Source organism: Cervus elaphus, chromosome 18 (genome assembly GCF_910594005.1).
Source record: "Cervus elaphus chromosome 18, mCerEla1.1, whole genome shotgun sequence".
Lineage (NCBI taxonomy): Eukaryota > Metazoa > Chordata > Mammalia > Artiodactyla > Cervidae > Cervus > Cervus elaphus.
In genome coordinates, this window is record NC_057832.1 from 29,332,198 (window position 1) to 29,360,010 (window position 27,813).

General features: G+C 36.6%; 1 protein-coding gene across 1 annotated transcript in view; it reads right to left on the minus strand.

Annotated features, from left to right (window-relative positions):
* The window catches only part of THSD7A (thrombospondin type 1 domain containing 7A), a 463,607-nt gene that overhangs the window by 89,024 nt on the left and 346,770 nt on the right, over positions 1-27,813 (minus strand). The window contains exons 7-9 of the mRNA XM_043872412.1: positions 17,089-17,283; positions 5,674-5,908; positions 706-821 (exon numbers count right to left, since the gene is read on the minus strand). Of these exons, the coding sequence (XP_043728347.1) occupies positions 706-821; positions 5,674-5,908; positions 17,089-17,283 (546 nt within the window). The remainder of the gene's footprint in view (positions 1-705; positions 822-5,673; positions 5,909-17,088; positions 17,284-27,813) is intronic.

Below are 27,813 nucleotides of genomic sequence, written 5' to 3' on the forward strand. Positions count from 1 at the left end.
TTCTGTACAAGTCACCTGGAGGGTGAGGGCGTCTTTCTCAGCGGCAGTAAGAAAGGGCCTCAAGCGTGTGGCACAAGCCCTCTTGGAGGAGGTCGCCATTAGCCCCACTATAGGGCCGCCACGCAGATGACCCACACACTGCAGAACAATCATACCAAGAAAAGACCAAACCAAACTGGGAACAAATCCTCATCTTATAAAGGCCTCATGGCATGTTAACTATTGGCAGAGGTACACTTTGATCGTTTCCCTCTTTCCTTTATTCCCATCCTTTGGGTCACATAATTGAATCTGTAGTGAATCAGGTCCCATGGCTATTTCTTGCACCTAAGTAGATTGAAAACCATGAGTACTCAGAAAATCATTGTGTATTCTTTTTGAAATACACAAGGCCACTACACATTCTTGTAGAATCAATGTTAAAGGAAACATGAATATAATAAAATCTAGAATATTTTCACTTAGGTCTATATCACACCATTATTTAAGTCAGTTTTGGCATAAAACTCATCTGACTTATTTGTTTGGTACTCTACAACCTGTATTATTTTCTAGGAGGAAATCCAAATTTCATGGCATTTGTCCCAATCCAGGATCACAGAGCCAGCCCCATATAAGAATCAAAACATTGCTCAGCCAGAGGAACTTGGAGGCCTAGAGAGAGGGTTCCTGGGTGAACTGCCTTCAGAACTCTTCAGGGCATACCTTCTTTACATGAGGAAGGGCAAGATGTCCAGTCACTATACGGTGTCACGATACAGTCCTTCCTACAAGGGAGCAGACAGGGTCGCACTGTTTCAGGTCGAAGGCTTTCAGGACACCTAGGAAAAGCAAAGGGAAATCACTAGACCTCTGTACTAATCCAGAACCAGGTAATTTCTATCTTGAGAATTTTTACTTCTAAAATTGCTAAACAGTCATCCATCTGTAGTATTCAACCTCCAGGATTCTTTCTACTTTTTGACAAGAAGTATACAACTAAAATAATTCTTCTGAACTGAACCTCAATAAAGCTTCTCAAGGCAGGAAGTTAAAATTTAATTATAGTAATTGCACTATGTAGGAGAAAATATAATAATTATTCTCTATCCATTTTTAACAGTCTATTACTAAATCTGCATTTTCTAACATGCCTTATAAGAAATTTATGAAAGTTCAAATTACTAATTTAAGGAACCAATTCTACACCTTTGTATAACTAAATAGGCTTACTGTCAATCATAATTTTCCAGGCTACCCTGTATTTTATTTTTACAAAATATGTTTAGCAAAAAAAAAACTTAAAATGGCATAGTCTATCGATAGTACATGCTCAAAAACCAATATTGTATTTATAGCTATGAATGTCATAAAAATAAGTAATAAAATAATAAAGTATATAGCTAATTAAGATAAGCAATTTTTGTTCTGTTCTTGGTTTCATTCACTGTATTTCTTATTTTTTCTTCCATTTTCTTCCAAGTTTTAATCTACTGGATTTTAAATATTTTAGATATTTTTATAAATTATAATATTTTTAGAACAAAAAAAGTGAATGGATATAAATAAAAAGAGTCAATAAGTAATTTAAAGAAAAACAAAACATTGTGTTCTTGACATAAATTATAGTAAAATTAGCTTAATCATAATTTTTCAAAAACACCAAAATATAAAATATATTATTAGGGACATGAAGAAAAATAATGACAAAACACTGAAATGCCTTATGCTTTATAAGGTTTTCACTTCCTAGAAGAATTTTAGGAAGCTGATGTTTGAGTTTTAAATATACTTTTTTGTTTATTGTGTACTTGTTACATGATTTTTACATTTCCTAATTCTTTTCTGCATCTTCACAATCTGAGTCTACTACCATTAGCAATCAAATGTTATTAATACTAGAAGATGCATCTAAGGACAACAAAACATAAAACATAATTCATGTAACTAAAAGTAACGTTCTGATTCCTAAGAAATTTTCTTTTGAGGTGATATCATACATCTCTGACAAGTAAGTTAAGAGGCAGTGAAGAAATGAATCAACCAGTATAACTGTTGCTGGAATAACTTGGCAAATTAGTGAAAAATGGAATTTAAAAATACTCCCCATAGGAGAAGTCAAATTTCTTGTAGGTCAAGATAAATTGTCTTCCAACAAGTAAGTTAATCAGGTTTTCAGAACTGAACTATGAGTGAATAAATCAACATCATTACTCTCCTTCCCGTAATTTCTATATAGCACTTTGCTGACACTTCATTTTTTATATATCTGTAAGTTTTTATTTATGCTCCTATTTCATCCATAAGTATTATATTCTATTCAACTATACAGATAGATTTTTTTTTTTTTTTGCTCACTCAGTAACACCAGGCTTTATCTGAAAGTGGATTTTAAAAATTCATTGGATTCAACATTTCAAAATGAAATATTCTCTCTGGTTTATGTTGAATATACGCTTGGATTTTCCTAATTGCTATGCCTACTCAAAGTCGTGAACAGAAAAGAAATTTAGATAAGAATCATTAGAAGTTAATGTTTTGTTACAACTGAGATTATAAATCACTAGAATTATAAGTTAACCTACATTCTTAACCAGGAAACATTATATGGAAAAACCTCACATATAATCATCCTGTTAATTCTTGTCGAAACTATGGAATTATTGATTAGTAAGTATTATTGGAGGCATTCCTTCTCAATGAGGCAATTTTAGAACTTTAACAATGGAAGAGCATTACTCAATTACATGCTTTTCAAATTTTAACTCTGAATAAATCAATGGAATTTACAATGCTATCATTGACAACCTCAAAAATTCTATTTTAGTTTAGAAATTTCCTCAGCAAGATATTTGGTTAACTGTGGAGAACAAAATTACCAACAACAAAGCTGTTACATGAACAGACCAATATAAATTATACAGCCTAGATCACATCCAATGAAATGAATTCAGACTTCCTTTGGTGAGGCAATTGGTTCAGTCAACATGCTTCTTTTCTCCTTTGTGCTGTTTGTATTTAGTGTTTGTGGTTTAAATCAAGGAATTGATTTTCCCCCAAATCTTATTCAAGGTCAAATTAAACAGATGTGATAGGAGTTGAAGTTTGTTACTCAGAGGATAGATAAGATCAATAACATTGATTTTACCATTGCACAGTAATCTGTTTTATTAAGAGGAGTTTAAAACAAGGTTTCTATTTGCATTTTTGTTTCAAATGCCTAGTACGGAAAAGCAGTCACTGAATTTAACCTAGCATATTTAGGCATAAGGGTAGTAATATTTTCTTTTGAATTCACAGCATTTGCTTTATTTTTTAGAACTTTAAGGGCAAAGGAAACTCATTTGATTTAACAAATCTATACTGTATCCAGGTCATTGAATAAAGGCGGCAAGGGTAAAGCGCATTTTTAATGGATTATTGTGGTGCTCTGACATTGGGGCTTCAGGATATCCTTTCTATTGAATGATTTAATGACATTAATCCACCAGGCTTTACCACACATAGGCTTGCGTGTATGTACATCCACTGCTGAGGAAAAAACTCTGTAGTTTGCATAAGGAAGGAACATATAACAGTAACATCTAAAAGGTAAATGAAACTGCAAAAGAGGAACAGAGTGAGCTTACCCATAGAAGCTCAGAACAATAACCCTCCAATCTGAACCATGAGAAGTTGGTCAGGTGATAACCCCCTGCAGCAAATATTTCTGCCCCTTTGCTTGTCCCTGCAAGTCCCACAATCCTCAAAACTTGGGACTTCCACTTTTGCTGTTACTGTTATTGACTTTTAATATACTGCACATTAATATCCTTTGTTACATTCATGACAAATTTAGCATCATTTTTACTGAAATATTGGTTTGGGGCTGCCTATGAAGCATATGGAATAGTTTCTCAATTTATTCAAATCTTTTGGCATGTATTTTCTAACTACATACTTGTTTGCTAGAGAACCCAGAGTTGACATATTGTATGTGCCTTGTGAGAAACAAACAAAAAAACATATCAGCATAACTGGGCTAATCATTTGTTGGAGAAAACTAATAAATCAGTTAGAAAAGTATATGCAAAGAGGAAGAAAACTCTATCATTGAGGATTTAGGTAGCATCCATCTTTTAAAGTTCATATCATCTTAGCCATGTGGAACATGAAAAGTAAAACCCATCAGTTTTGCATGTTTCTTAATTTCTAACTAAATGATGAGGCAAAATATTACTAAAGTCCAGAACCCTGGGCATTAGAAAAAAACAAGTCATCATGAGATTTTTACTTATCCCCTGGAGTTTGTCATATATCAGTTACATTATTATCATTTCTCTGAAACACTAAGAAGTATCTTGAATTTTCCAAGAGAAAATAATTTCTAAGATTTATTGAGTGCTTACATTACTACTCTTTGTTTTCATTAAATTTCTGCAAATATTTTTGAAAATTGAAGCCAGAATCTGTTAAGTAGTATGTTTAAGACCACACATGAAACTTGAGTACTTGACCAAGTTTTCAGAAATTATGAGGCCATTTTTATACCAGTGCAAAACTGATGGGTTTAACTTTTCATGTTTTTCATGGCTAAGGTGATATGAGCTTTAAAAGACGGATGGTAACAGAAAAAGAGACACAGAAGTACAGAACAGACTTTTGAACTCTGTGGGAGAAGGTGAGGGTGGGATATTTCAAAAGAACAGCATGTATACTATCTATGGTGAAACAGATCACCAGCCCAGGTGGGATGCATGAGACAAGTGCTTGGGCCTGGTGCACTGGGAAGACCCAGAGGGATCGGGTGGAGAGGGAGGTGGGAGGGGGGATCGGGATGGGGAATACGTGTAACTCTATGGCTGATTCATATCAATGTATGGCAAAACCCACTGAAATGTTGTGAAGTAATTAGCCTCCAACTAATAAAAAAAAAAAAAGACGGATGCTGTCTAAATCGCAAATGATAGAGTTTTCTTCCTCGTAGTATATTTTTATAGCTGATTTATTAATTTTCTCCAAGAAATGATTAGCCCAGTTTATGCTGATTTTTTTTTTTTTTTTACTTTCTCACAAGGCACATACAATATGTCAACTCTCGGGTTCTCTAGCAAACTGTTTGTCATGTTATCACACTACTTGTTAACTACAGTGAGACACTGGTGCTTTTTCTGCTTATTCTAACCCTCATCCTATCCTAAGGCTCTCTCTTGGGAGTAAATGGTTTATTCATTTAACCATTAAAAGATGTAGCAAGTTTGGCCTTAGTATTTTTGATACAGTACCTTCTAAGGGAAATGAAAGGCAGGTCATAGAAGGCTATTGCCCAATTAAACTAGACGGGCAGCCTCCACAGCCTACGGGTACACAGGTCATGGATGACCTCCACTGCTAGGACTTTGGATACTGTCACTATTGATCAGCCAGGCCTAGGGTGAGCACTTCTTTCACTGCCTCACTAGCTCAATAAAAGCAGAAAGTGCTACTATAACACTGAAAGCAGGTACCACATGGAGAGATTTCTACAGAATTTATGGATCCCAGGTACAAGCTGTTATAACTTTATCAGTGGCTGCCTTCGAAACAGAGAAGTCTTACTTTTGAGATCAGGTATGATAAGCACCAAACATTTCATTTCATGAAGCAAGTGAAGCCTGGGCCCATCCCTAGATGGCTGGCCACAGGAGTTAACTATTGTTGTTTTCAAGTCCTTACTTTTTGGGTCCCACTTGGCCAACATTGACCCGCACACAGATGACTTTTCTTGTCTGCATGCCAACGGAGCAAGAGGCCTCCCCGTTCCAAGTTGCAGTTGTGTTGAAGGACGAAACTGAAGTGTCCTCGATACACTGGCCCCAGGGACCGGTTTGCCAGTGGTACACAGTACAGGGATGCTCGTTACAGCTGCGTACCTCTTGCAAAGCACTGCTGTTTGGGCACTGAACTCCACCTACAAAAACAGACGGTATGAGCAGATTAGATATGGTGCCAACAGAAACCTTATCATTCTCTGTTCCTTGGAATTAACAATAAGAATGATACCGGCCACTTACTAGCACATGTGGCCACCACACTGCTAGGAGGGCAAATCACGTGAATGGCACTGTCTGGCTTAAAACTTAAAACTTTTTGGTATATTTGATAATCGGCTTGGGGGACTCAGGAGGACCTCAAAGACAGGCCATTATTCTCTAGAGAAGATGAAAATGAGGAACAAACAAAGCCTATGTATTCCTAACCAGAGGAAACATGGACATTGAGAATCTATAGATGGGGGAAACCCAGTATGTTCACAAATGATATCCATCAAACTGAAAGTCTTAATTCTAGGTTTCAAAGTGCTGCTTTATTTCAGTGAATTAGGATTTAGGATGATTTTAAATCAATAGATGCTTTCTGACCCTCCATGGCATCACTGAAGAATACATTATACATGTATTAAGGATAATACACCATATTTCTTCAAATCTAAAATGTGTGAATGACTGTGAGATAGACCATCATTTTATGTGTCCCAGAGAGAGTAAAATGGCTGCAAATTAAACTACAATGCTTTTTTTATCAACTCTAATTTTTACTGTATGCTCACCCAAATAGCTTTGTATGACTTATTTAAATACTTTTAAAAAAATGTACCACTTTTACATCCATTAAAAGGGAAGGTATTTCTAAAACTTCTTTATATTTAGAATCCAAATCTTTCAAGTAGCTTATTAGTTGACACTCATCAAAGTTTGTGTTCTCCTACATATAACATCTCTGTGGCGTCACATGCATTGGTTATCCAGGACTTCTTAAAGAGTGTTCCCTGTTGTCTCCAGGGTTTTTTTCCAGGATACTGGTACCCATTTCTAAGTTCTAATGTGGCTCTATTTTAATTGTACCAGAAGATGTTTGCCAATGAAAAGTTTAAGCGAGCAACCAAGGGAAGGTTTATTTTCCTTCCTCAAATGGCCCTTAGCTGTTTTTATTTCTTTGTTTCTGGTAGAAATAGTATGGGGTTGCTATTGCTCTCAGGAATAACAATGAAACTCCCAAGTACTAGCAATGACGACTATATTATAACTGCTGTTTGGCCACTGTGATTTTAAAATGAACCTAATATAAGATGCAGTAATTTCAGAGATGATAAAGAGTAAAACACATGTGTCCTTTAATCAATAGAATGTGGTTGTAGAGTTGTCAATATGGAAATCTTTTTTAACATGCTGGCCCCATTATAAGTACTTTATAGGTGGGATCTCATTTTAAATCCACAGCTGCTGAACAAGTTAAAAATTATGAAGGGGATGAGTCCAGACAGCTTAAACGATGCAGTCACAGAAGCAGTTAGGAATTTGCGTAGTCCGGTGTTTTTTTGTTTTTACCTAAATGCTATTTGTAATGCCGCGTTGAAAATAAAAAGCTTTATCCTATTAAAAACAGAGTATTGGGAGGAACTTATTGTTTACGTTGTTGACAATTTGATCTAGTCACACTTACGTAGTCTCTGGATTTCATTTTAAGAATAGAAAATAACTGGTTGTTCACATGGAATGGTGGATCCCTGGGTGTTCATCACACATATTTGTGACAGTAAATGGAGGAATACTGAACATAATAGGAGGTGGGTTTTGGATATTAGGAAAGCAAGTTTTTAAAAAGTTTAAAAACATTAAGAAAAGTGATTCAACAGCTAGTGACCTTAATATGGCAGAAGACCTGGGTTCGATCCCTGGGTTGGAAAGATCTCCTGGAAAAGGGAATGGCAACCCACTCCAGTATTCTTGCCTGGAGAATCCCATGGACAGAGGAGCCTGGCGGGCTACAGTCCACGGGGTCGCAGAGTCAGACACAACTGAGCTACTAACATTAACAAGGAGGATGGCTCCTAAAGTTTGAGATCTGGGTAAAAGTAATAAGCAAAATCACACCCTGAGCTGATCTTCAGGTATCATTTCATTTGTGACTAAGGACATCCCTCTATTCAGCATATAAATCAGTAGGCAATTTATGTGATAATTTAACTGCAATTTACAGTCACTTATGCAGTGTTGAACATGGGATCAACATCAGAATAACCTGTATTAAACAACATTTCCTTACTGTCCCCTGCTTCATGAAGGTGAAAACATCTGTCACAGCTCATATCCTATCTTCCATCACACAGCTCAGCAGTCCTGGGAGCAAGAAGTTTAGTATTTGAATAGGGACAACTCCTAAACCTGGTAATTGGACTGGGGCACTCTTATTACCCACTTCCCTGAGGCTCTAGATTTATCCAATGGTATTTCTCAGGAAAACACATTCTAACTGTAGAAAAATGTGTTCATTTTACATAACCATTTAAAACTATATCTTCTTATTTAATAGTGAAATTACCCCTCCTCAATTGAATAATGTGTTTTTACTTACCCCATTTTTACTTTGAATATATGTATGCCATGTAAGTTATGATTTTAAAACTCTGAATTGTTTTTGACATTGGAATTGGCTGGTTGGTTTTGAAAAAAATAATAAGAAAAGAGCTTCTACAACATCAGCATAACTGCAAGATAACTGTTAAGTTTACAAACATAAAGACTATTTATTTTCTTGCCCCAATCCACATTAAAGCCACATCAGCATTTTCGGTGTATGTCAAGATATTTGCACAGATAAGTCCCAGTGTGGTCTTAATTATAACAACGATGTGGCAATTTGGAAAGTATGGCTTGGATAATCAGTCACTGCAGCATTGTCATGTTGTTCAGGGAATACTTTTATGGTTGAAAAATTGATAGATATGATACTGAATTTATTTATTATTTATGGGAAGATTTAATTCCAGACATCTGGGAATATTCCCATTCCTGTAGTACGAGATTATAAAATGTCATCTGTGACAAAATTAGTGATAAGCGTATTTTTTTAAAAAACCCTCTTATACATAAAAATATACGCTTCATATTAATGTGACTATTTAGGCTTTCTATCATTTCACCAAAAGGAAAGACTTTATAATACTCTGATAATGAAATTCTGTTATATAAGTAAACTTTCATGTTCATACAAAAATGCCAATTATAATATGCAAAACTTCTCTCAGAAACTACAAATGACTTTTCCTCCCTACCATCAAGCCCAAAAGACTTTGGTTAAGAGACATTTAACAGAGCTATGTTGTTTTTGAGTGTGGCATTGAAGTCCTTACAATTTAGATGACAGATTGGAGAGGAAAAAAAAAGAATCTTTTCAGGGACTTCCCTTGTGGTCCAGTGGCTAAGACTCTGAGCTTCCAATGCAGGAGGCTTGTGTTCGATCCCTGGTCAGGGAACTAGTCCCACATGCTGCAACTAAACATCCTGCATACCACAACTAAGACCCTGGCACAGCTAAAGAAATAAATAAAATAAACAAATGGTTTTTTAAAATAGAACCTTTTCAAAACATTAATTGAATACCTACGTACTGACTGCAATATGCAATGGTTACCTATGCTTCAGGGGATAGTCTAGAGGGGTTAGAAACAGACATAATTCTTGCTACTCTCAAGGATCTTACAATGCAGTGGAGAGAAGTATAGGGGTGATAATATAAACAAAGAATTGAGTACAATTCTAGGTGAATGCAATAATATAATGATAAAGAATATGACAATTACGTTAAAAGAGGAATTTAGTATAATTGGGATTCAAAAGTTTAAAATTACATTAGTTTGGGGGATACTAAAAATGACTAAGGTTGTTGAGATGAGGCATTGAGATGACTTTTGGAGAGACAGGAGTTCGATAAGCAGAGTTCTGGGAAGGGAGACAAGGAAGAGAAAATTTAATTTAAGCAGAAGAGAAACTAAATAAAAGCTAAGGCACTCAGGCAGGTATGACCCTGGGAATTAGCAATATTGATGCAGTCAACTGGAGTGCAGAGTTCACACAGGGAAGTAACTGACCATAAGGATAAAAAAGTGGACTAGGCTCAGGGTAAGAAGAGGCTATTACAGTGTACTGTGAATTACAATTTTAAGATACTTGTAACTTTGCCTGCTATTGCAGCCGTAATACCTTTGACAGCAGACTACTGGTGGGTGAAAGGCAATGGCATGATTTCAGGGAATTTAACTGGAAGTGCGTTAATCATAGAGAACCTCAAGAGACACTGGGGCAGCCACCATCCCCTCCGTTTTTTTCCCCTTGTAGTAAGGGACTAAAGACATCCCACAGTAAAGTCTGTATAAGTCCTGCAGGACTGTAGGAACAGACTGAAGTGGTGGTCATGTAGGAACAGACTGAAACAGAACTGCTTTTTCAAAGTCAGTAGCAGGAAGGTGCGGAAGTGGCAGTATTTACTTAGAAGTCAGAGTTATGTGAGTATGTGCACATAAAATAGATCCTGATCTCTTCAAATTCCTCTAGAGGAAATAGAAGTACTTCCTGGTTCTCAGAACTAAAATCATTTCACTGTAAAAATGAAACAAGGTAAAACAGAAATATTCATCCCCTCAATGTTTTATACTGCAAAGTAAAACTTCTGAGGACTACTAATTATGTGAAGAAAAATTGGCATAATTTTATTTCAATTTGCATCTATTTTCTGCAAGTACAAAGAAGGTGTAAGGACACACTAACACTTAGCTGAAGTTATACTATCAGGTCACTCTGAACTCTGCAAAAATAAATATTCTCTTATATCTTGCTTTGTAAAGATAATTGACTGTAATGAGAACTAACAGAAGCTGTTGTTATACTTAGTGGAAAACACTTTGAAAAGCATTTTTCCTTTTAAACAAAGTTTGTTAGGAACCTGCAACATGAGTTAAGAAATGGAGAAGGTCATAAATATAACATCAATTTTTTAAAAAATTCAATATACTACTATTTATATCAAAAATATGTCAAACTTAAGTGTTAAAGGATTGAATTCTTTTAGAATTCCTGAAATAATTCTAAAGTAGCTCTTGGGACCCATTCTGTATTTTCACAAGATACAAAGAAGATTTTTACATCAAAGTGTCAAACAAATCTAAAAGCAAATTATTAATCTTATTTAACCAAAAGTCAAGGCTTTTGAAGTAAGATACATACACAGAATTTTATTTTCAAGTTGAAAAGAAATATTTTTATATTAACTATCTTCACTTATGCCATTTGTGATTTGGTTTCCAAATTTTAGTAGACAATATTTTAGTAAAAGTCATTTTATGACATTTTTGTGTACTGCCAATACACAAAATAATAGGTTACATAATGCTGCTGCTGCTGCTGCTAAGTCGCTTCAGTCGTGTCTGACTCTGTGCGACCCCATAGACGGCAGCCCACCAGGCTCCTCCGTCCATGGGATTCTCCAGGCAAGAGTACTGGAGTGGGGTGCCATTGCCTTATCCATAAAGTTACTCAAAGATTATATGAAAAGCAATTGTATTCAAATTATTTTTATTCTATTATTTTTAACTTTGAACTAACCCCAAAACTATAGGGATATTTAGAATGTTACCAATAATTTTTCCCCTCAATCATACGGAAGAAGTTATTGAAATGATGCCCCATTACCCGAAATACTTCAGTATGTATTTCCTGCAATCAAGGGCATTTTTCTATATATAAGCATATTCAATATTAGGCAACTAATACTTATGCATTATTTCCATCCAATCCTCAGACCCATTTAAACTTGCCAATTATCTCAAAACATTTTTTATAATAAAAGGACCTGTTTCAGAATCAACTGTTGCATTTAGAGCTTATGTCCAGCTAGTTTCCTTCAATCTTTCTCAGTCTTTCCTTAATTTTCATAACTTAAACACTTTTGAAGATTAGGGGCCAGTTATTTTGTAGAATATCTTCCAGGTAGGGTTTGTCAGATGTTCCCTCATGATCAGATTCTATAATATGCATCTTTGACAGGGATGGTACAGACATGACATCATGCTCTCTTCGTACCACACCAGGTACACATCCTTTGTATTTGCCCCATTACTGATGATGTAAATTTTGCTTATTGAATTAACATAGTGTCTGTCAAACTTCTTCATTAGAAGGATACTTAATACTGTAAATATAATGCTCTTCATCAAACTTTCAATTAATTTATTTATATCAAGTATGGATTCATGGTTTCCTATCTTAATGTATATAAATAGTTATTATTGTTAATTTGCATTCACATTTCTCCTGTATGTGGCCAGTGGGAGACTCTTCAAGCTAGCGTCCCTGACCTTTTTTTAATTTCACTTTTATTTTTATATTGGAGTAGAGTTGGTTTACAATGTTGTGTTAGCTTCAGGTATAAAGCAAAGTGATTCAGTTATATATATATGTGTGTGTGTGTGTGTATCCACTTTTTTTCAGATTCTTTTCACATATAGGTTATTACAGAATATTGAGTAGAGTTCTCTATGCTATACGGTAGGTCCTTATTAGTTATCTGTTTTATATATACAATAGTGTGACCTTTTGAAATATTTTCCTCTTCTTTTCTTTCTGGCACAAGATCCTCCAGGCACATCTTGTACTTTTGCTATCCCAGCCCTAGAATCAGCTATTTCTCCAAGAAGCCCTGGCTCCTTTCATGGGAGGATGGTAATAGACATCAAGGTCTCAGTGCTGAATGCACTGACTGCTCTCATGTCATTTCAGTACAGAGCTAACACATGTATATGTCTATAATATGAATATATATCATACTTATATTTGAATTTTATGTATTTCTATGTCTAGGACTTCCCTGATAGCTCTGTTGGTAAAGAACTTGCCTGCAATGTAGGAGACCCCGCTTCAATTTCTGGGTTGGGAAGATCCCCTGGAGAAGGCTACCCTCTCCAGCATTCTTGGGTTTCCCTGGGGCTCAGATGGTAAATAATCCGCCTGCAAGGCGGGAGACCTGGGTTTGATCCCTGGGTTGGGAAGATCTCCTGGAGAAGGGAAAGGCTACCCACTCCAGTATTCTGGCCTGGAGAATTCCATGGGCTGTATAGTCCACAGGGTTGCAAAGAGCTGGACACGACTGAGTGACTACACTTTCACTTTTATGTCTAGATTTACAAATTGAACACCAGGAATTCACACTGATAACTTCAAATTCCAATATAATACAACAAGGTTTACTCTAGTTTTCTTTCTTAACATATTCAAAACTCCCTTCTTTAGCGATAAGAAACCCAACTATTATGTTTAATACATGTACCTATTTGGTCAACCAACCCCCGTCACCAACCTCCCACTGCCATCTTCACTGCTCTACCCACGGGCCATCGTCATCACCCTGCTCATACTCTGACACCCTGCATTCAACCACTCCACATTATTGAAACCCTCCTCCACCCTGCTTGGCTCCGGCACCCCGCACTGGGCTGGTCTCCTCAATGCTGAGATTCCCTCTGCATCCTGCTTTTGCCCTGGCATCCTGTGTTGGGTTGCTGCTTTTACTCTTGTGCAATCCATGTGTCCCTCCCTTTAGACTTCTCAGTGTCTCAGACACTTCACGTCAGGCCGCCCTTTTCTCACTGGGATGCCCACCTCACTCAGGCTGGGCTCTGACAACTCACCCTGGATCACTACAGACCCCTCTCCTGCCCACCTGCTGGCACAGATGCTCAACTGTTTGGCCCCACTTAATAACTTTGCAGATAAAACTGTTAACAAAGGGAGCTAAAGAGACTAGAAAGGACAGGAAGGAAGGGGAAAAGAAAGTATAGCATGAGGTAAAGAAAAGTGCTACTCTATTATTTTACCATTCTTTTAACAGGAATAAGGAAATAATGAGTCATAACATTTTAACAGTGGAGAGTGTGTCTAGTTCATTGGGGTCATATGGAATACTCCTCTATCTCACACACTTATATATACACACATGGATATAGATACATACAGACATAGAGGTAGATACACAGATACATACACAAAAGAAGACTGATAAACCAGGGGTAGGATCAGTAGCCAGCATTCCTTTCTCTCCAGCACACAGTAGAAATGTATTTCCCCTGCCCCTGATGAAATTAGGTTCAAATCCAAGTCATGATTATATGACCTGCTTTGATAATGAAATGTCAACTGAAATGATATAAATCACTCTGGATGAAAGAATTTAATTGCTGACTCTCTTAAAACAGGTAAGAGTCCCCAGCTGTTTTCTTCCTCTGGCATGAAGATTGTGAGGTAGGCTCTCATACCGAGGTGTAATGCTGAGACATTTCATGGAGGACAGACTGTCATGGAGAGTTACCTGTCGCTGCAGCAAAATTCCCAAGAGGGAAAAACAATTATTCTATTTAGTTACTGAATTTATGGGCTTACTGCAGTACAACTTTGACTTCATCAATACAGAGGTTATATAATCTCCAGTATAATGTATAATGGTGACATTTTACTGAGATAAAGTACAAATGAATAGGTTACAGCATTTATTTTGTAAATCCAGATAAATGCTTTGCACATGGACTTGTCCTGTAAGTTATTTCACCAGAAAATCATTTAATTTCATGTCTAAACAATCAATATATAATTTTATTAATGTGATCTTTACCCTTAAGGTTTATCACAGTAATATTCTGATCCACAGATAATTAAGAAGATCAGGCTTCCCAGATAGCACTAGCAGTAGAGAACCCATCTGCTAATGATGGAGACGTTCGATTCTTGGTCGGGAACATCTCTTGGAGGCGGGTATGGCAACCCACTGCAGCATTCTTGATCTTTACCCTTAAGGTTATTACAATAATATTCTGATCCACAGATAATTAAGAAGATCAGGCTTCCCAGATAGCACTAGCGGTAAAGAACCCATCTGCTAATGATGGAGATGTTCAATTCTCGGGTTGGGAAGATCTCTTGGAGGCGGGTATGGCAACCCACTGCAGTATTCTTGCCTGGTGGTCTATGGTCCACAGTGTTGCAGAGTCAGAAACAACTGAAACGTCTTACATATATGCGCACATGACACGTACAAGTATTAATTTGGGGGGAATAATAGAAAAAATTGCTTTTGTGCTGAATTATAAAAATGTTATCTAATTGGCAGGGAAATGTATTTTAAAACTTCCTGCAAATTAGTTTCTAAATCATTTAAAAATATTTTCAGAATTAGAAAAGACTTATTTTGAAGGAAAGAAAATGTGTTTTAGTGTCAAGCAAATAACAGGTATTAAATTGTCTTTAAAAGACAAATCCTTTATTAAATATTTCACATAATGATACCAGTTTCTGTAGCTGTTATTAACAGAGACAAATAACAGCAGATTCCCCATTGACTGAATATCCTCTACAGTTTCCACTTAAAATGATGTTTTGAGTTCATGGGCTTCCCTTGTGGCTCAGCTGGTAAAGAATTCACCTGCAATGTGGGAGACCTGGGTTGGATCCCTGGGTGGGGGAGATGCCCTGGAGAAGAGAAAGGCTACCTCTCCAGTATTCCAGCCTGGAGAATTTCATGGACTGTATAGTCCATGGGGTCTCAAGGAGTCGGACACAACTGAGCGACTTTCACCTCACCTTTATGATTAACTATTTACACATTTATAATTCTCCAGCACGTGTTTCTTATGATGCAGCTGTTAGCCTTCATTAAAAATTATCCAAGTCCCATCCTTTCAAACTAAGCAGATGATACATACCAAAGAGCAATCATAAATTCCTGCCTTTAAAGCATTTCATGACCTTTCAGTGTGAAGCATCATGTCTACGGAAATAATGATCTGGTGAGTTCTGCAAGCATGGCAGAATCTCAGCCATGTGACTCCTGGGGCGAAAAGTCAGTCATTACTAGTCACACAGCAAGTGTCTGCAGAGTATAATGGATTTACAGGAAGCAGGGTGACCACAGATTTAATTTTAATGAAGCCCAAGACATAATTCGAGCTGATAGAGTGTGAAGTCTGAATATGATCTATACAAGGTTAGAGTTATTGTTTGACAACATAAGGAATATAATTTTTTCTTGGAAAGGTTCTATTTTTTCTATTAGGTTCCACAGATACATTCTTATTTTGGTAGCAAAAAATTACATTTATATTGAGGTGACAAGAAAAAAGTGTTTGGACACAAAAAATTCTAAATTTTCTCATAGGTTGACTATTTTAAATATGTTAAATTTTCTCCTATGCTTCAAGGCCAACATATTTTTGGCCTTATATTTTTGCACAGAATCACATACAAAGAAAGCAAATTTGATTAAAGAAAGAACACTAGCAGATTTCTATCACTAAAATGTTTCATAAACAGAAAAATGAAATAGGCAATGTGAAAACTCTTCTAAAATTGATTAACTGGGGGTATACATAAAGAAACATGTGCTTACTACAAATAGAAATCATTAACTAGTGTTAAATGTGAATGAAAAGAGTCATTCAGCCTGATAATATTTAAATAACGTATGCCTATATTCTTGAGACAGAACATGCGACATGTGACAGAACTTGACTTATTTCTGTGTTTTCCTTACCCCTGTGTTATTTTCCAGAATGACAAGATTAAGTATGACATTATATCACCCAGTCACACAGAGGCCAAATTAGCATTCAGATACAAACTTGAGAGACAATTACCAAGAGCCTTGTATTTCCTGACAATGGGGCTTGCATGGTATGAATATATGAAAAGCTTGTGCTTTATTCACCCAATAGCATGAAGTGATTTAGGAGCAACATATTTTAAAAGTGAACACAATCTACATATGAGACTCAGGGCCTATGTTCAGAAACCCAAACGGTAGAAAATCCATGTCATTTTCAGTCAAGCAATAGTCACGGTGGTGATTATTTTAAATAAAGTTTAGTATTTATGAGAAGGTAGAACAGGATTTCACTGGGGAAAACTGACTACTGAAATAGAGAGAAAACAATGAAACCTGACATTTGGAATTTCAGGAGTCATTTTCAGATTTCTCCACAAGTGTGACACTTTGAAGTAGAAAGAACCTGAGTTATGAAGAAGGAGGAAAGGAAAAGTGAATTCACTTTTCAAAGTCTTTTCTCTTTTACTAAAGATCTATGTTCAAGGTTAATTTAAGGAACAGGAGCAAGCTGCCTAATATGTCACCAGATATTAAATCTCCACGGTTTGCTGGGTTTCAGGAAGCTGATTTTTGTGGAACTACCACTGTATCTGGGCTGTACACACAATGAAAGGCACAGCAGCTCCTGGAAGAGGTCTGCGTCCCTTCTGGAGCTGGTAACCTCACCTTCCTCCCCTGCGTAGGCCAGGACGGACCGGGCTCGTATCTGTCTTCCTTCTGTGGTTTTGCCTGAGCAGGTGTGAGAGCAGGAGGACCAGGCGGACCACATGCTGAGCACGCAGTCCTTGGGACAGGGCACATCGCAGGCAACAGGGATGGGGAAGATGGCGTCTCTGCACAGCTGTCTGTCAACTTCTTCTCCTGGGAAAGACATCATCACCAACAGTCCATCATTTTCAAATAATGTAAAATGAGCAACTGAAACCAGATGGGCACCAGAATAAATTAGCTTACTTTCCTTTTGTTCTCTGTTAAAAGCCAAAAAACGAACAAACAAACAAAAAGAGTCACTGCCTATTACAGCCAGATGTTAAAAGAATACCAGGAATGAATAAACAGATAGATCCCCAAATGAGGCTTTTTTATTATCAGTGCTTAGGTGTGTAGATCAAACACATTGCTTCAAGTATTTTATGCTGTAATACCTGCCTAGGAAATGATGTTTATAGATATTAATCTCTGCAATAAAGGACATTAGTGAAATATGTCTACCCCCTTTATTTAATTGTTGGAGATGAGCTATCATTCACAAATAATGATTCTATCCATAGCATGCACCATTTGTTTTCATGAAACCAACTCATCGTCACTATTTGTAAACTCTTGTGTCTCCCAGGGAATTTATTTTTGTACACCTGGCAACCTTTTTCTTTCATTTAAAGATGACTTTGTTACCTGGAAATAGACAGGAAGCATAAATAGTAGGACAGTATTATAAAACCACTGGCTATAGCGATCCCATTTGGTAAGGGGGAAGAAAAAAACAAGGTGTGCAAATAGCAGAAGTAAGATGTTGCCACGCCAGTGCTTAAAACTCTTCAGTAGTTTCCTTTTGCTCTTAAGATAAAGGCTAGATTTTTCAAAAGTTTACAAGACTTCAAACCACGTGGCTCTTGCTTCCTTTTCTAGCTTCATCTCACTTCACTCTTCCTGTTACCCCAAAGCCCTAGAGTCTGGCACTTATTTGGTGTTTTTTTGAGTGAGTGAAGTAAGATATACAAAAGGCCAATGAGAAAGAAAATATTGTTGCTGTTAATAAATGCCAAAGAAATCTAGAATAATTACAAATAAATGGTCAAAATACAGTATGAAAAAAGTCTGAACTCTGTTGCATAGCTGGTAAGCGTAGGAGCTAATGAGGTCATTCAAACAGGGGAAAATAATATACACACAAGCAAAATTAATCTGCTATTGTTCCACAGAATATATCCATAATTCTGGATGAGTATATCAGAAATGTATGCTTTAAGGCATTATGCATTCAGATGAGAAAAGGTGACTAATCTTGCCTTTGTTCATTATTACAAGCAAACAACTCAGCTTTGTCACTGATGGAGGATTAGGAGGATCATTTTAATGGACAGTCGTTTATTCATGTATTTGAAAAACAAGACAAAAAATCAGAAGTCAATTGGAAATGCTCTAAGTGCTCAGGGCTGGTGCACTGGGAAGACCCAGAGGGATGGGATGGAGAGGGAGGTGGGAGGGGGGATCAGGATGGGGAACACATGTAAATCCATGGCTGATTCACGTCAATGTATGGCAAAAACCACTACAATATTGTAAAGTAATTAGCCTCCAACTAATAAAAATAAATGGAAAGAAAAAAAAAGTTTAAAAAAAATAACATATTCATCAGGCAAAATCAAAAGTCAATTATAATGCACTTACATGTTAACAATCACTAGTTTGCAAGGTTTTAAATTATTAGACTTGCCCACTAGTAAGACTCACTAAAATGAAGCTGAGTCATCTTTACATCATTTATTCTCCTTTAGTTACTCTGACCTGTGAGATCTCTTTTGAGTTAGGCTTATATCCCAATAAAGAACATGATAGATTATATGATAGAGTGAGAAAATTGTTATAGTACAAGGCATGTAATATTTTATAATTTAAATAACAGTGATGACTCTTGTGTTTACTAGACTTTTTTTGTTAGTGCAAAGAGTGACTTGCATATGTTTTAGTTCCTTTGTTGCTATCTTTTATTGTTTCATTTACTCTCATCCACTTTTGTTTCTAATAGTCTCTAAAATGTAAGGCAAGTTTGGGGCTACAGTATTGTTTTCTATAATAGTTACCTAATCATTTCTACTCAGAAAATTGAATTCATTCTGTAGCATTTGAGGAGAGACTGCTACCTGTGTGTTATTACATTAATTTGGATGACATAAGTAATATATTTCTGTTGCATAAGCATAAATCTGAGTTCCCTGGTGGCTCAAGCAGTAAAGAATTTGCATACAATGCAGGAGACCCAGGTTTGATCTCTGGGTTGGGAAGATCCCCTGGAGGAGGAAATGGCAACCCACTCCAGTACTCTTGCCTGGGAAATCCCATGGACAGAGAAGCCTGGTGGGCTACAGACTATGGGGTCGCAAAGAATTGGACACAACTGAGTAACTAACACTTTGACTTCACTTTCTTTCATAGTATAAACCTAAGAGATATACAATTTTAACCTTTTTTGCTTTTTGAATGCTTTTTTTTCAACTTGTGTCCCACATCTTATGTTGGCTCTTTTTCACTCATCATTTTTGGTTTAGTTATATATTAATATATTTTCCTGTAGTTACGTTCCTTCTAGAGTCTCCTTAACCCTCTGTGGAGCTCTAAAGATCCACTTTGGAGCCGACCGCCAAGATTTTAGCATTTAGTTTACTCCTCCCTAGCCCCCCGAGCTTTGTCAAGTGTGACCTTGCCTGTTTGCCCCCAATGGCTCCTGACTGCCCATCTCGGTCTTGCATCCAAATACCAGTATTATGTCCTAGCCACAGTGGCTTTTTTCCTCTTTCTCCTACAGGCCAATCTCATTGTTGCCTCATTTTTGTTCTTCGCTTTTCATGAATCTTTCATATCTCCACACAGTAGACTGCTTCTCACCATGCAGGTTTCAGTTCAGTTGTCTCCTTGCGAGGGGAGCCTTGAAAGTGAAAGTCGTTCAGTCGTGTCTGACTCTTTGCGACCCCATGGAATACAGTCCATGGAATTCTCCAGGCCAGAATACTGAAGTGGGTAGCCTTTCCCTTCTCCAGGGGATCTTCCCAACCCAGGAATTGAACCGAGGTCTCCTGCATTGCAGGAGGATTCTTTACCAACTGAGCTATCAGGGACTGACCAGATACAATTTCATAGTAGCTTCATTTTATTTTCATTTTAGTGAGTCTTACTCACTAGTGAGCAAGTCTAATAATTTAAAGCCTCATTTTCTAGTTTCACTAGAAACTATTGTAATGAATTGTTTACATGTCTAGTATCTGATCCTGCTTCTAGAGTACGAGCTTGACAAGGGCATGGTTCTTAGCTGCCTTGCTCATTATATTATACTTAGAACCCGAAGAGCACCAGGCACCTAGTAGACATGAAATAATCTTCTGCTACGTAAACAGATAAATTAACTAACCTGAAGTTACTGTTCTAGTTAACTGAAGGTTGGACTAGACGAATATGGGCCTAAGTACAGTATTTCTTCAATGGCCATGTACTCCACTGCTCAAGGACTGTGCTAAGGTGTATTCAGCGGACAGCCGGTGGCATATGCACAATCTGGAGTTTGCTAGAAATGCAGTCTCTCAGTTCCCACCCATAAATTGTGACTTGCATTTTAAAATGACCCCTGGGTGATCTGTATGCAGGTAAAATTTGAAAAGGATTGCTTTAAGATTTTTCTGCCCTTATTCTCTTGAGGTTTGATTAGAACCAAACCGCCTTATGAAAGAGAAGCATATAAAACAAATTCATCTAGATTTCATACCTAACGTCATTCACTTCTCTGTGGGACACCCCTTTAAGCCTCTCTTTATACCTGGGTGAAAACATTCATTTGATGAATAGTTACTGATTGTCCATCCTTGGTCAGGCACTGTGCCATGAATATTACACACATCATCCCAGTTAATTATGACAACAATCTTTTTTTTTTTTAGGTATAATTAACATATAACACTACATTAATTTTAGATATATACAGTCACCATAATAAGTCCAATTAACATTTCCATATGATCATATATACATAAACATTATTTTAAGGAGGTAAGAACAGTTTTACATGACACTATTAGAGAAAATATAGCAGTAAACTAAACACAAACATATAAAATATCAGGTTAATTTATAATCTTTCCATAGAGAGAAATGGAAATGCCATTTTTCCATATCAACCCTCCTCTTATTAGGACATTTTCAGCCACCATATGTCTCCATTATAGAACCATTTGAGACTCTGATTATCTGAATGTGCATCCCCATAAATCCAGGCAGGCACGTCTGATTACCATTATGGTGAATAACATAGTTCTACAACTCATTCAGGCACAGAACATAACCTGTTTCTTTTTTTTTGGTCTTTAACCTTTCTGAAGTTGAAGTGAAGTGCTCCTCACTCAGTCGTGTCCTGACTTTTTGCAACCCCATGGACTATAGCCTGCCAGGCTCCTCTGTCCACAGGATTCTCCAGGCAAGAATACTGGAGTGGGTTGCCATTCCCCTCTCCAGGGGATCTTCCTGACCCAGGGATCGAACCTGGGTCTCCAGCATTGCAGGCAAATTCTTTTGTCTGAGCCACCAGGGAAGCCTTTTCTGAGGTTAATTTCTTGTTATTCTGAATGTGATGCCAACATTTAGAATCCTCCTTATGCTTGCCTTTCTGTATTAAATATTCTATATTTTTTGGCATTTGCAACATGAAAAATTTGGAAGGACTGCTTTGCTTTTAGATAACATACTCATCCCCTCAGTCCACATCAAGCTCTAGACATTTTAACCAAATCCTAAAAATATGCATATTTTACATGAAATACATAACACAGAAATAAATGAATGAATCATTGTCCACATGTTACAATTTAGTCTTGCTCTGATGCCTTAACTGAAAAATATTTTGTTCAACCTTGGTTGTGAAACCCAATAACAAGAAATTGAGAAATAAGATGAAAATGCCTGAGTTTATTTTTATGAGCTCAAAAACATATTTAAATATTTAAGTTGGTGACTCCCATTTAACATTTTTCTTCACAAATATAATCTCAAGAATATTTTTTAATAATTTGCCATTTCAATCAATTTAAACATGTATTTTGCATCTTTAAAGTAACTCCCAAATGTCCCCTTGTTTAATCTATTTTCATAGATACCACCAAAATCTAACTCTTCTAAAGTATCTCCTTTCATTCTGCTGTTTCCTACCATAGAATAAGAGAACTGAACATCTGCTTGAAGTAATTAAACTAAAAATTCATGAAGATTTCCAGAGAAATAAAACAAGATGAGAACTGAGGTCAGAAGCTAAGACTTTTTCTTTGCTTGGAAAAAGTATATACTAAAAGTTTATTGCACTCATTGTGGTGAAGCTTAAATGTAATATAAAAGACAAACCTTGGTTTATGAAGGTCTTTATGGAGTCAAGGTTTTTATAGTTTAGGGGCTCAGTCACTAAGAACACAACACTAATACATTAAATACATTTTTAATGTACATAATACATTAAAATACAATGGACTATATTTTAATCTAAGGCATATATATATACATATATATATATATATAGTCCTATTCCATAAATGTCACTTGCATCATCCTGATTATTTTTTAATCACAGAAATGTGGAGATTGTTATTGTTGATTTTTAACAGTCCCAGTAGTATTGTGTGCAATACACCTCCAGAAGGCATTGTAAAATCAGAATTCATCAGTGTAATGAAAGTGAGATGAGGGTAAGCAGAAAGGAGAAATCAAAGTAGAGGAAAAACAGATATACAGTTAATATTTTTTTTTTAATCACACTAGTTAGAAAGTCTCTAATATTGTAACTTTGGGATCAGATTCCTCTTGCCAGACATGTACAAACTCCAGAGCCACCATAACAATTATTATTGAGTTGTTGATGTCTTACGTCTTCAGAAATTGTCTTAAAAATTCACATGGACTTTTGAAAGTGAAAGCTATTATTTATGTACTTACTTATATATTGATAACTGATATGAATGCAATAAAGAATTGAGACGGGAATTGAGATGGGAAAAGAATGGAGGATCCTATTTGCCTAGATCTCCTAGAAGACATTTTAAAATAACCATCTTATCTGAACTTTAAAACAACTGTAAGATATGTAGGTTCAGAATCACTCTCTACCTATTGAAGTAAAAGACCCATAACTTATGTAACTCTTTCTTCATTCCCCTTCTTGAAGAGATGCTACACATCTCTTCCACTTCAAAGGGAAGTTTCTAAATCAATTTTAATCTCTGCACTCCCTCTGTGATCACATCAGTAGCAGGTCTGATTTATTCAATGTACTCAGTATTGCCTGACCCCATGTTCTCTTCTAGATCACTGCCCACTTTCCTCTGGTCTCCTGCTGCATGCCATTCCCATCACAGTATCCTGACCATCACCCATCCTGACCTCAAGGGTGTATTTCTAAAATGCAGATATGAGCATCGCAGTCTTCCCAATACCTATCAGCTGAAGGCCAAATTCTTACTAGGGCAGAAAACAAAACGTCCTCATTTTCCATCACTGCCTCACGGTTTCCCTGAATTCTCGCCACTGAGAGCCATTTGCTTTTCCAGGAACTGACACGCTGCTTTCTTGCTCCTGTGTTATTTCATGTACGTGGTTCTCCACGCCTCATTGCCCCACATCTTGCTAAGTCATCCTTTAGGACTGGATCTCCTTCCTCTACAAACCTCCTCTGACTTTCTTAAACTGCCCAGGTGGAGTTACGCTCTATCCTCTCTGTTTGCACAGTTTTGTAGACTTAACACTGTTTAAGACTGTTTACAATTATCTGTTTACTTGCCTTTACCCCCACTAGCCTATGAGAACCTTCTGACCAGAGATTTCATCTTATTCAACATCTTTATATCTGGATCCCTTAAAAGAGTTTTGCAGTAAATATTTAATGGATAAGGGAAAAAAATGAATTGGAAAGCCCAGAACATTTGTTGTTTTCTTGAAAAAGCCACTGGTATTGTATTTCCAATTGTCAGATTACTATTAATAGAATGTAACCAAGACAGCCTTAACATTACCCTTGGCTTGATTAAATTTTAGACTGATTTCTTCCTGACTCTGGGCCTCTGACCTCCCTTCTCTTAGTTAATTTATTTTAGAAAACTTGAAGTTGTAAATTTTCTTTCTGCCCCTTTGAAATCTGTGTAAAACTTCTAGCCTCTTGTCAGTGTTTTACAACCCAGGAAATGTCTTTCTCAAGAGTTGGGAACCATCTCTGTCATGGAAACATCAAAGATAGTGTCCTGATTTCCCAGTCTCTGTAGGTTGGTGGGTGCCTATTTTCTTCATTGGGCACCAAGTAGCAAACACAGACGGTCTAATCACACAAACACAAAAACATCTGCAGACTCAGGAGTAACTCTATGTGCTCAAAACATCCCAAGGATCAATCTCTAATATCCTCCAGTGTTTCCCCACTAGCTCACCCCAGTGCTTAGAAATGCCTCGTGTTTCTGCATAGTTGATTTTAGCTTCTCTCCAGTGTAACAGTCTAAAATAAAGACTGACTTACTGTGTACCTTTGGTGCAGTTTTTATTTTGACCAATTTATATGTAACTCATAAGAATGTTATCTTTAGCTTCTTCTACTCTTCAGTTCAGTTCAGTCGCTCAGTCGTGTCTGACTCTTTGTGACCCCATGAATCACAGCACGCTAGGCCTCCCTGTCCATCACCAACTCCCGGAGTCTACCCAAACTCATGTCCATCGAGTCTGTGATGCCATCCAACCATCTCATCCTCTGTTGTCCCCTTCTCCTCCTGCCCCCAAACCCTCCCAGCATCAGGGTCTTTTCCAGTGAGTCAACTCTTCGCATGAGGTGGCCAAAGTATTGGAGTTTCAGCTTCAGCATCATTCCTTCCAATGAACACCCAGAACTGATCACCTACTCTTACTACATATATATTACCTACTGACTTTTAAATATTTTTAAACAAATTAGGGTCTTCATGCTATATATTTTTTTCAGGATTTTCCTCCATTTTCATCATCTTTTTCAAACTCTTTCCATCCTTAAGCTTATCTTTTATGTCCACACTCTCTTCTTTTCGTTGCCACCTTTGTTTTGTTATCTCCAGCCTGTTTTCATATTCCAGGCAAAACTGAAACAAGTGACCCTGAGATAAAAAAAAGTCTTCCTTCCCTGACAGCAGCCATATTGCAAATCCAGGCTCTGATGTAGTTAAAGCCTCTGATACAGGCTTTAACCAGAAAATTACTACGGCTTATCAATGAATTCAGTAAAATTGTAGGATACAAAATCAATACATAGAAATTTGTTGCATTTTTATACACTATCAACAAAAGCTCATAAAGAGAAATTAAGGAAACATCCTATTTACCTCTGAATCAAAAGTAATAAACTTATCTGAGACAAAAACTTGTAACCTAAAAACTACAATATGCTGATAAAAGAAATCATCAAATAGATGACACACACAGATGGAAAGATATATCATGTTTTCAGATGGAAAGAATCAATACTGTCAAAATACCACCCTAGGAAATCTACAGATTCAATGCAACTCCAATTGAATTACCAACAACATTTTTAATAGAAATAGAACAAACTGCTTTTTTTAAGTTTGTATGGAGATGTAAAAAACCCAGAATTGACAAGACAATCTTGACAGAGAAAAACAAAAGATGGAGGAACTGGCTTTCTGACTTCAAATGATATTACAACACTACAGTTATCAAAATAGTATTGTAACAGCACAAAAAGGGAAACACAATAGAATAGGTTAGAAAGCCTGGAAATAAACCCATGCACCTATGGTCAATTAATCTAAGACAAAGGAAACAAGAATATACAATGGAGAAAAGGCAGTCTCTTCAATAATTTGTGCTGGAAAAACGGTACAGCTATAAGTAAAAATAAAGAAATTAGAACACTAACATCATATACAAAAATAAACTCAATGGATTAAAGACCTAAATGTAAGACCTGATACTATAATACTCTTAGAACACTCTTTGACACAAATTGCAGCAATATCTTTTTGGATCCAATTTGTAGATGAAAAACAAAAATAAATAAGCTGGACCTCATTAAACTCAAAAACTTTTGTACAGCAAAGCAAACCATAGCAAAACAAAGATAGCCCGTAGAGTGGGAGAAAGTAGTTGCAAAGGAAGCCACTGACAACAGATTAATCTCCAAAATATACAAAGAGCTCATGAAACAATATATTAAAAAAAAAAACCCAATTAAAAAATGGGTGGAAGATCTAAATAGACATTTCTCCAAAGAAGATGTACAGATGGCTAAAAAGCACAAGATGCTCAACATCACTTATTAGAGAAACGCAAATCAAAAAAACAGGTCACACTGATCGGGATGGCCATTGTCAAAACGTCCACAAACAATAAATGCTAGAGAAGGTGTGGAGAGATGAGAACCCTCCTACACTGTTGGAGGGAATGTAAACTGGTACAACCACGATGGAGAATAGTGTGGGGGTTTCTTAAAAAACTAAAAATAGAATTACCATATGACCCACCGATCCTACTTCTCGGCATATACTGGAGAAAATAATAACTTGAAAAGATATATGCAACTCAATGTTCATTGCAGTACTGTTTACAATAGTCAAGACACGAAAGCAACCTTAATGTCCGTCAACAAAGGAATGGGTAAAGAAAATGTTGTATATATATATAGTGGAATATTATTCAGCTGTCAAAAGAATGAAATACTGCCATTTACAGCAACACGGATGGACCTAGAGATTATCATACTAACTGAAGTCAGACACACAGAGGCAAATATATATTATCATTTATATGTGGAATCTAAAAAAGTGATACAAATAAACTTTTTTTTATAAAAATAGACTCACAGACTTTAAAAACAAACTAGCAATTACCAAAAGGGAAAGGCAGAGGGAAGGAAAAATTAGGAGTTTGGTATTAACATACACACACCACTATATAAAAAACAGATAGTCAACAGAGACCTACTGTATAACATAGGAAATTTCTCAATATTCTACAATAGTCTACATGGGAAAAGGACAGATATATGTATGTGCTGTGCTATGCTTAGTAGCTCAGTCATGTCTGACTCTTTGCAAACCCATGGACTGTAGCCTGCCAGGCTCCTCTGTCCATGGGGATTCTCCAGGCAGGAATACTGGAGTGGGTTGCCATGTCCTCCTCCAGGGGATCTTCCTAACCCAGGGATCGAACCCAGATCTCCCACATTGCAGGCAGATTCCTTACCACCTGAGCTACCAGGGAAGCCCAAGAATACTGGAATGGGTACCCTATTATCCTCCAGGGGATCTTCCTGACCCAGGAATCAAACCAGGGGGTCCTGCATTACAGGTGGATTCTTTACCAGCTGAGCTACCAGGGAAGTCCATATATATATATACATATATATGTGTGTGTGTGTGTGTATAATTGAATCACTTTGCTATACACTTGAAACTAACACATTGTAAATCAACTATAAAATAAAATAAAAAATAATACAAGCTTCAGTTTCATTTTTGAGAAGAAACCTATTCTAACAAGGTGTAGTAAAATGATTTGTTATAAATAAATGATGAAATTTTAGTACTAAATATAACCATAACCTTGCATTTCTTGCTTCATTGACCTTAGGGCATTTGTAGTGCAAATTGCCCACTTGGTGAATAGGGTGTT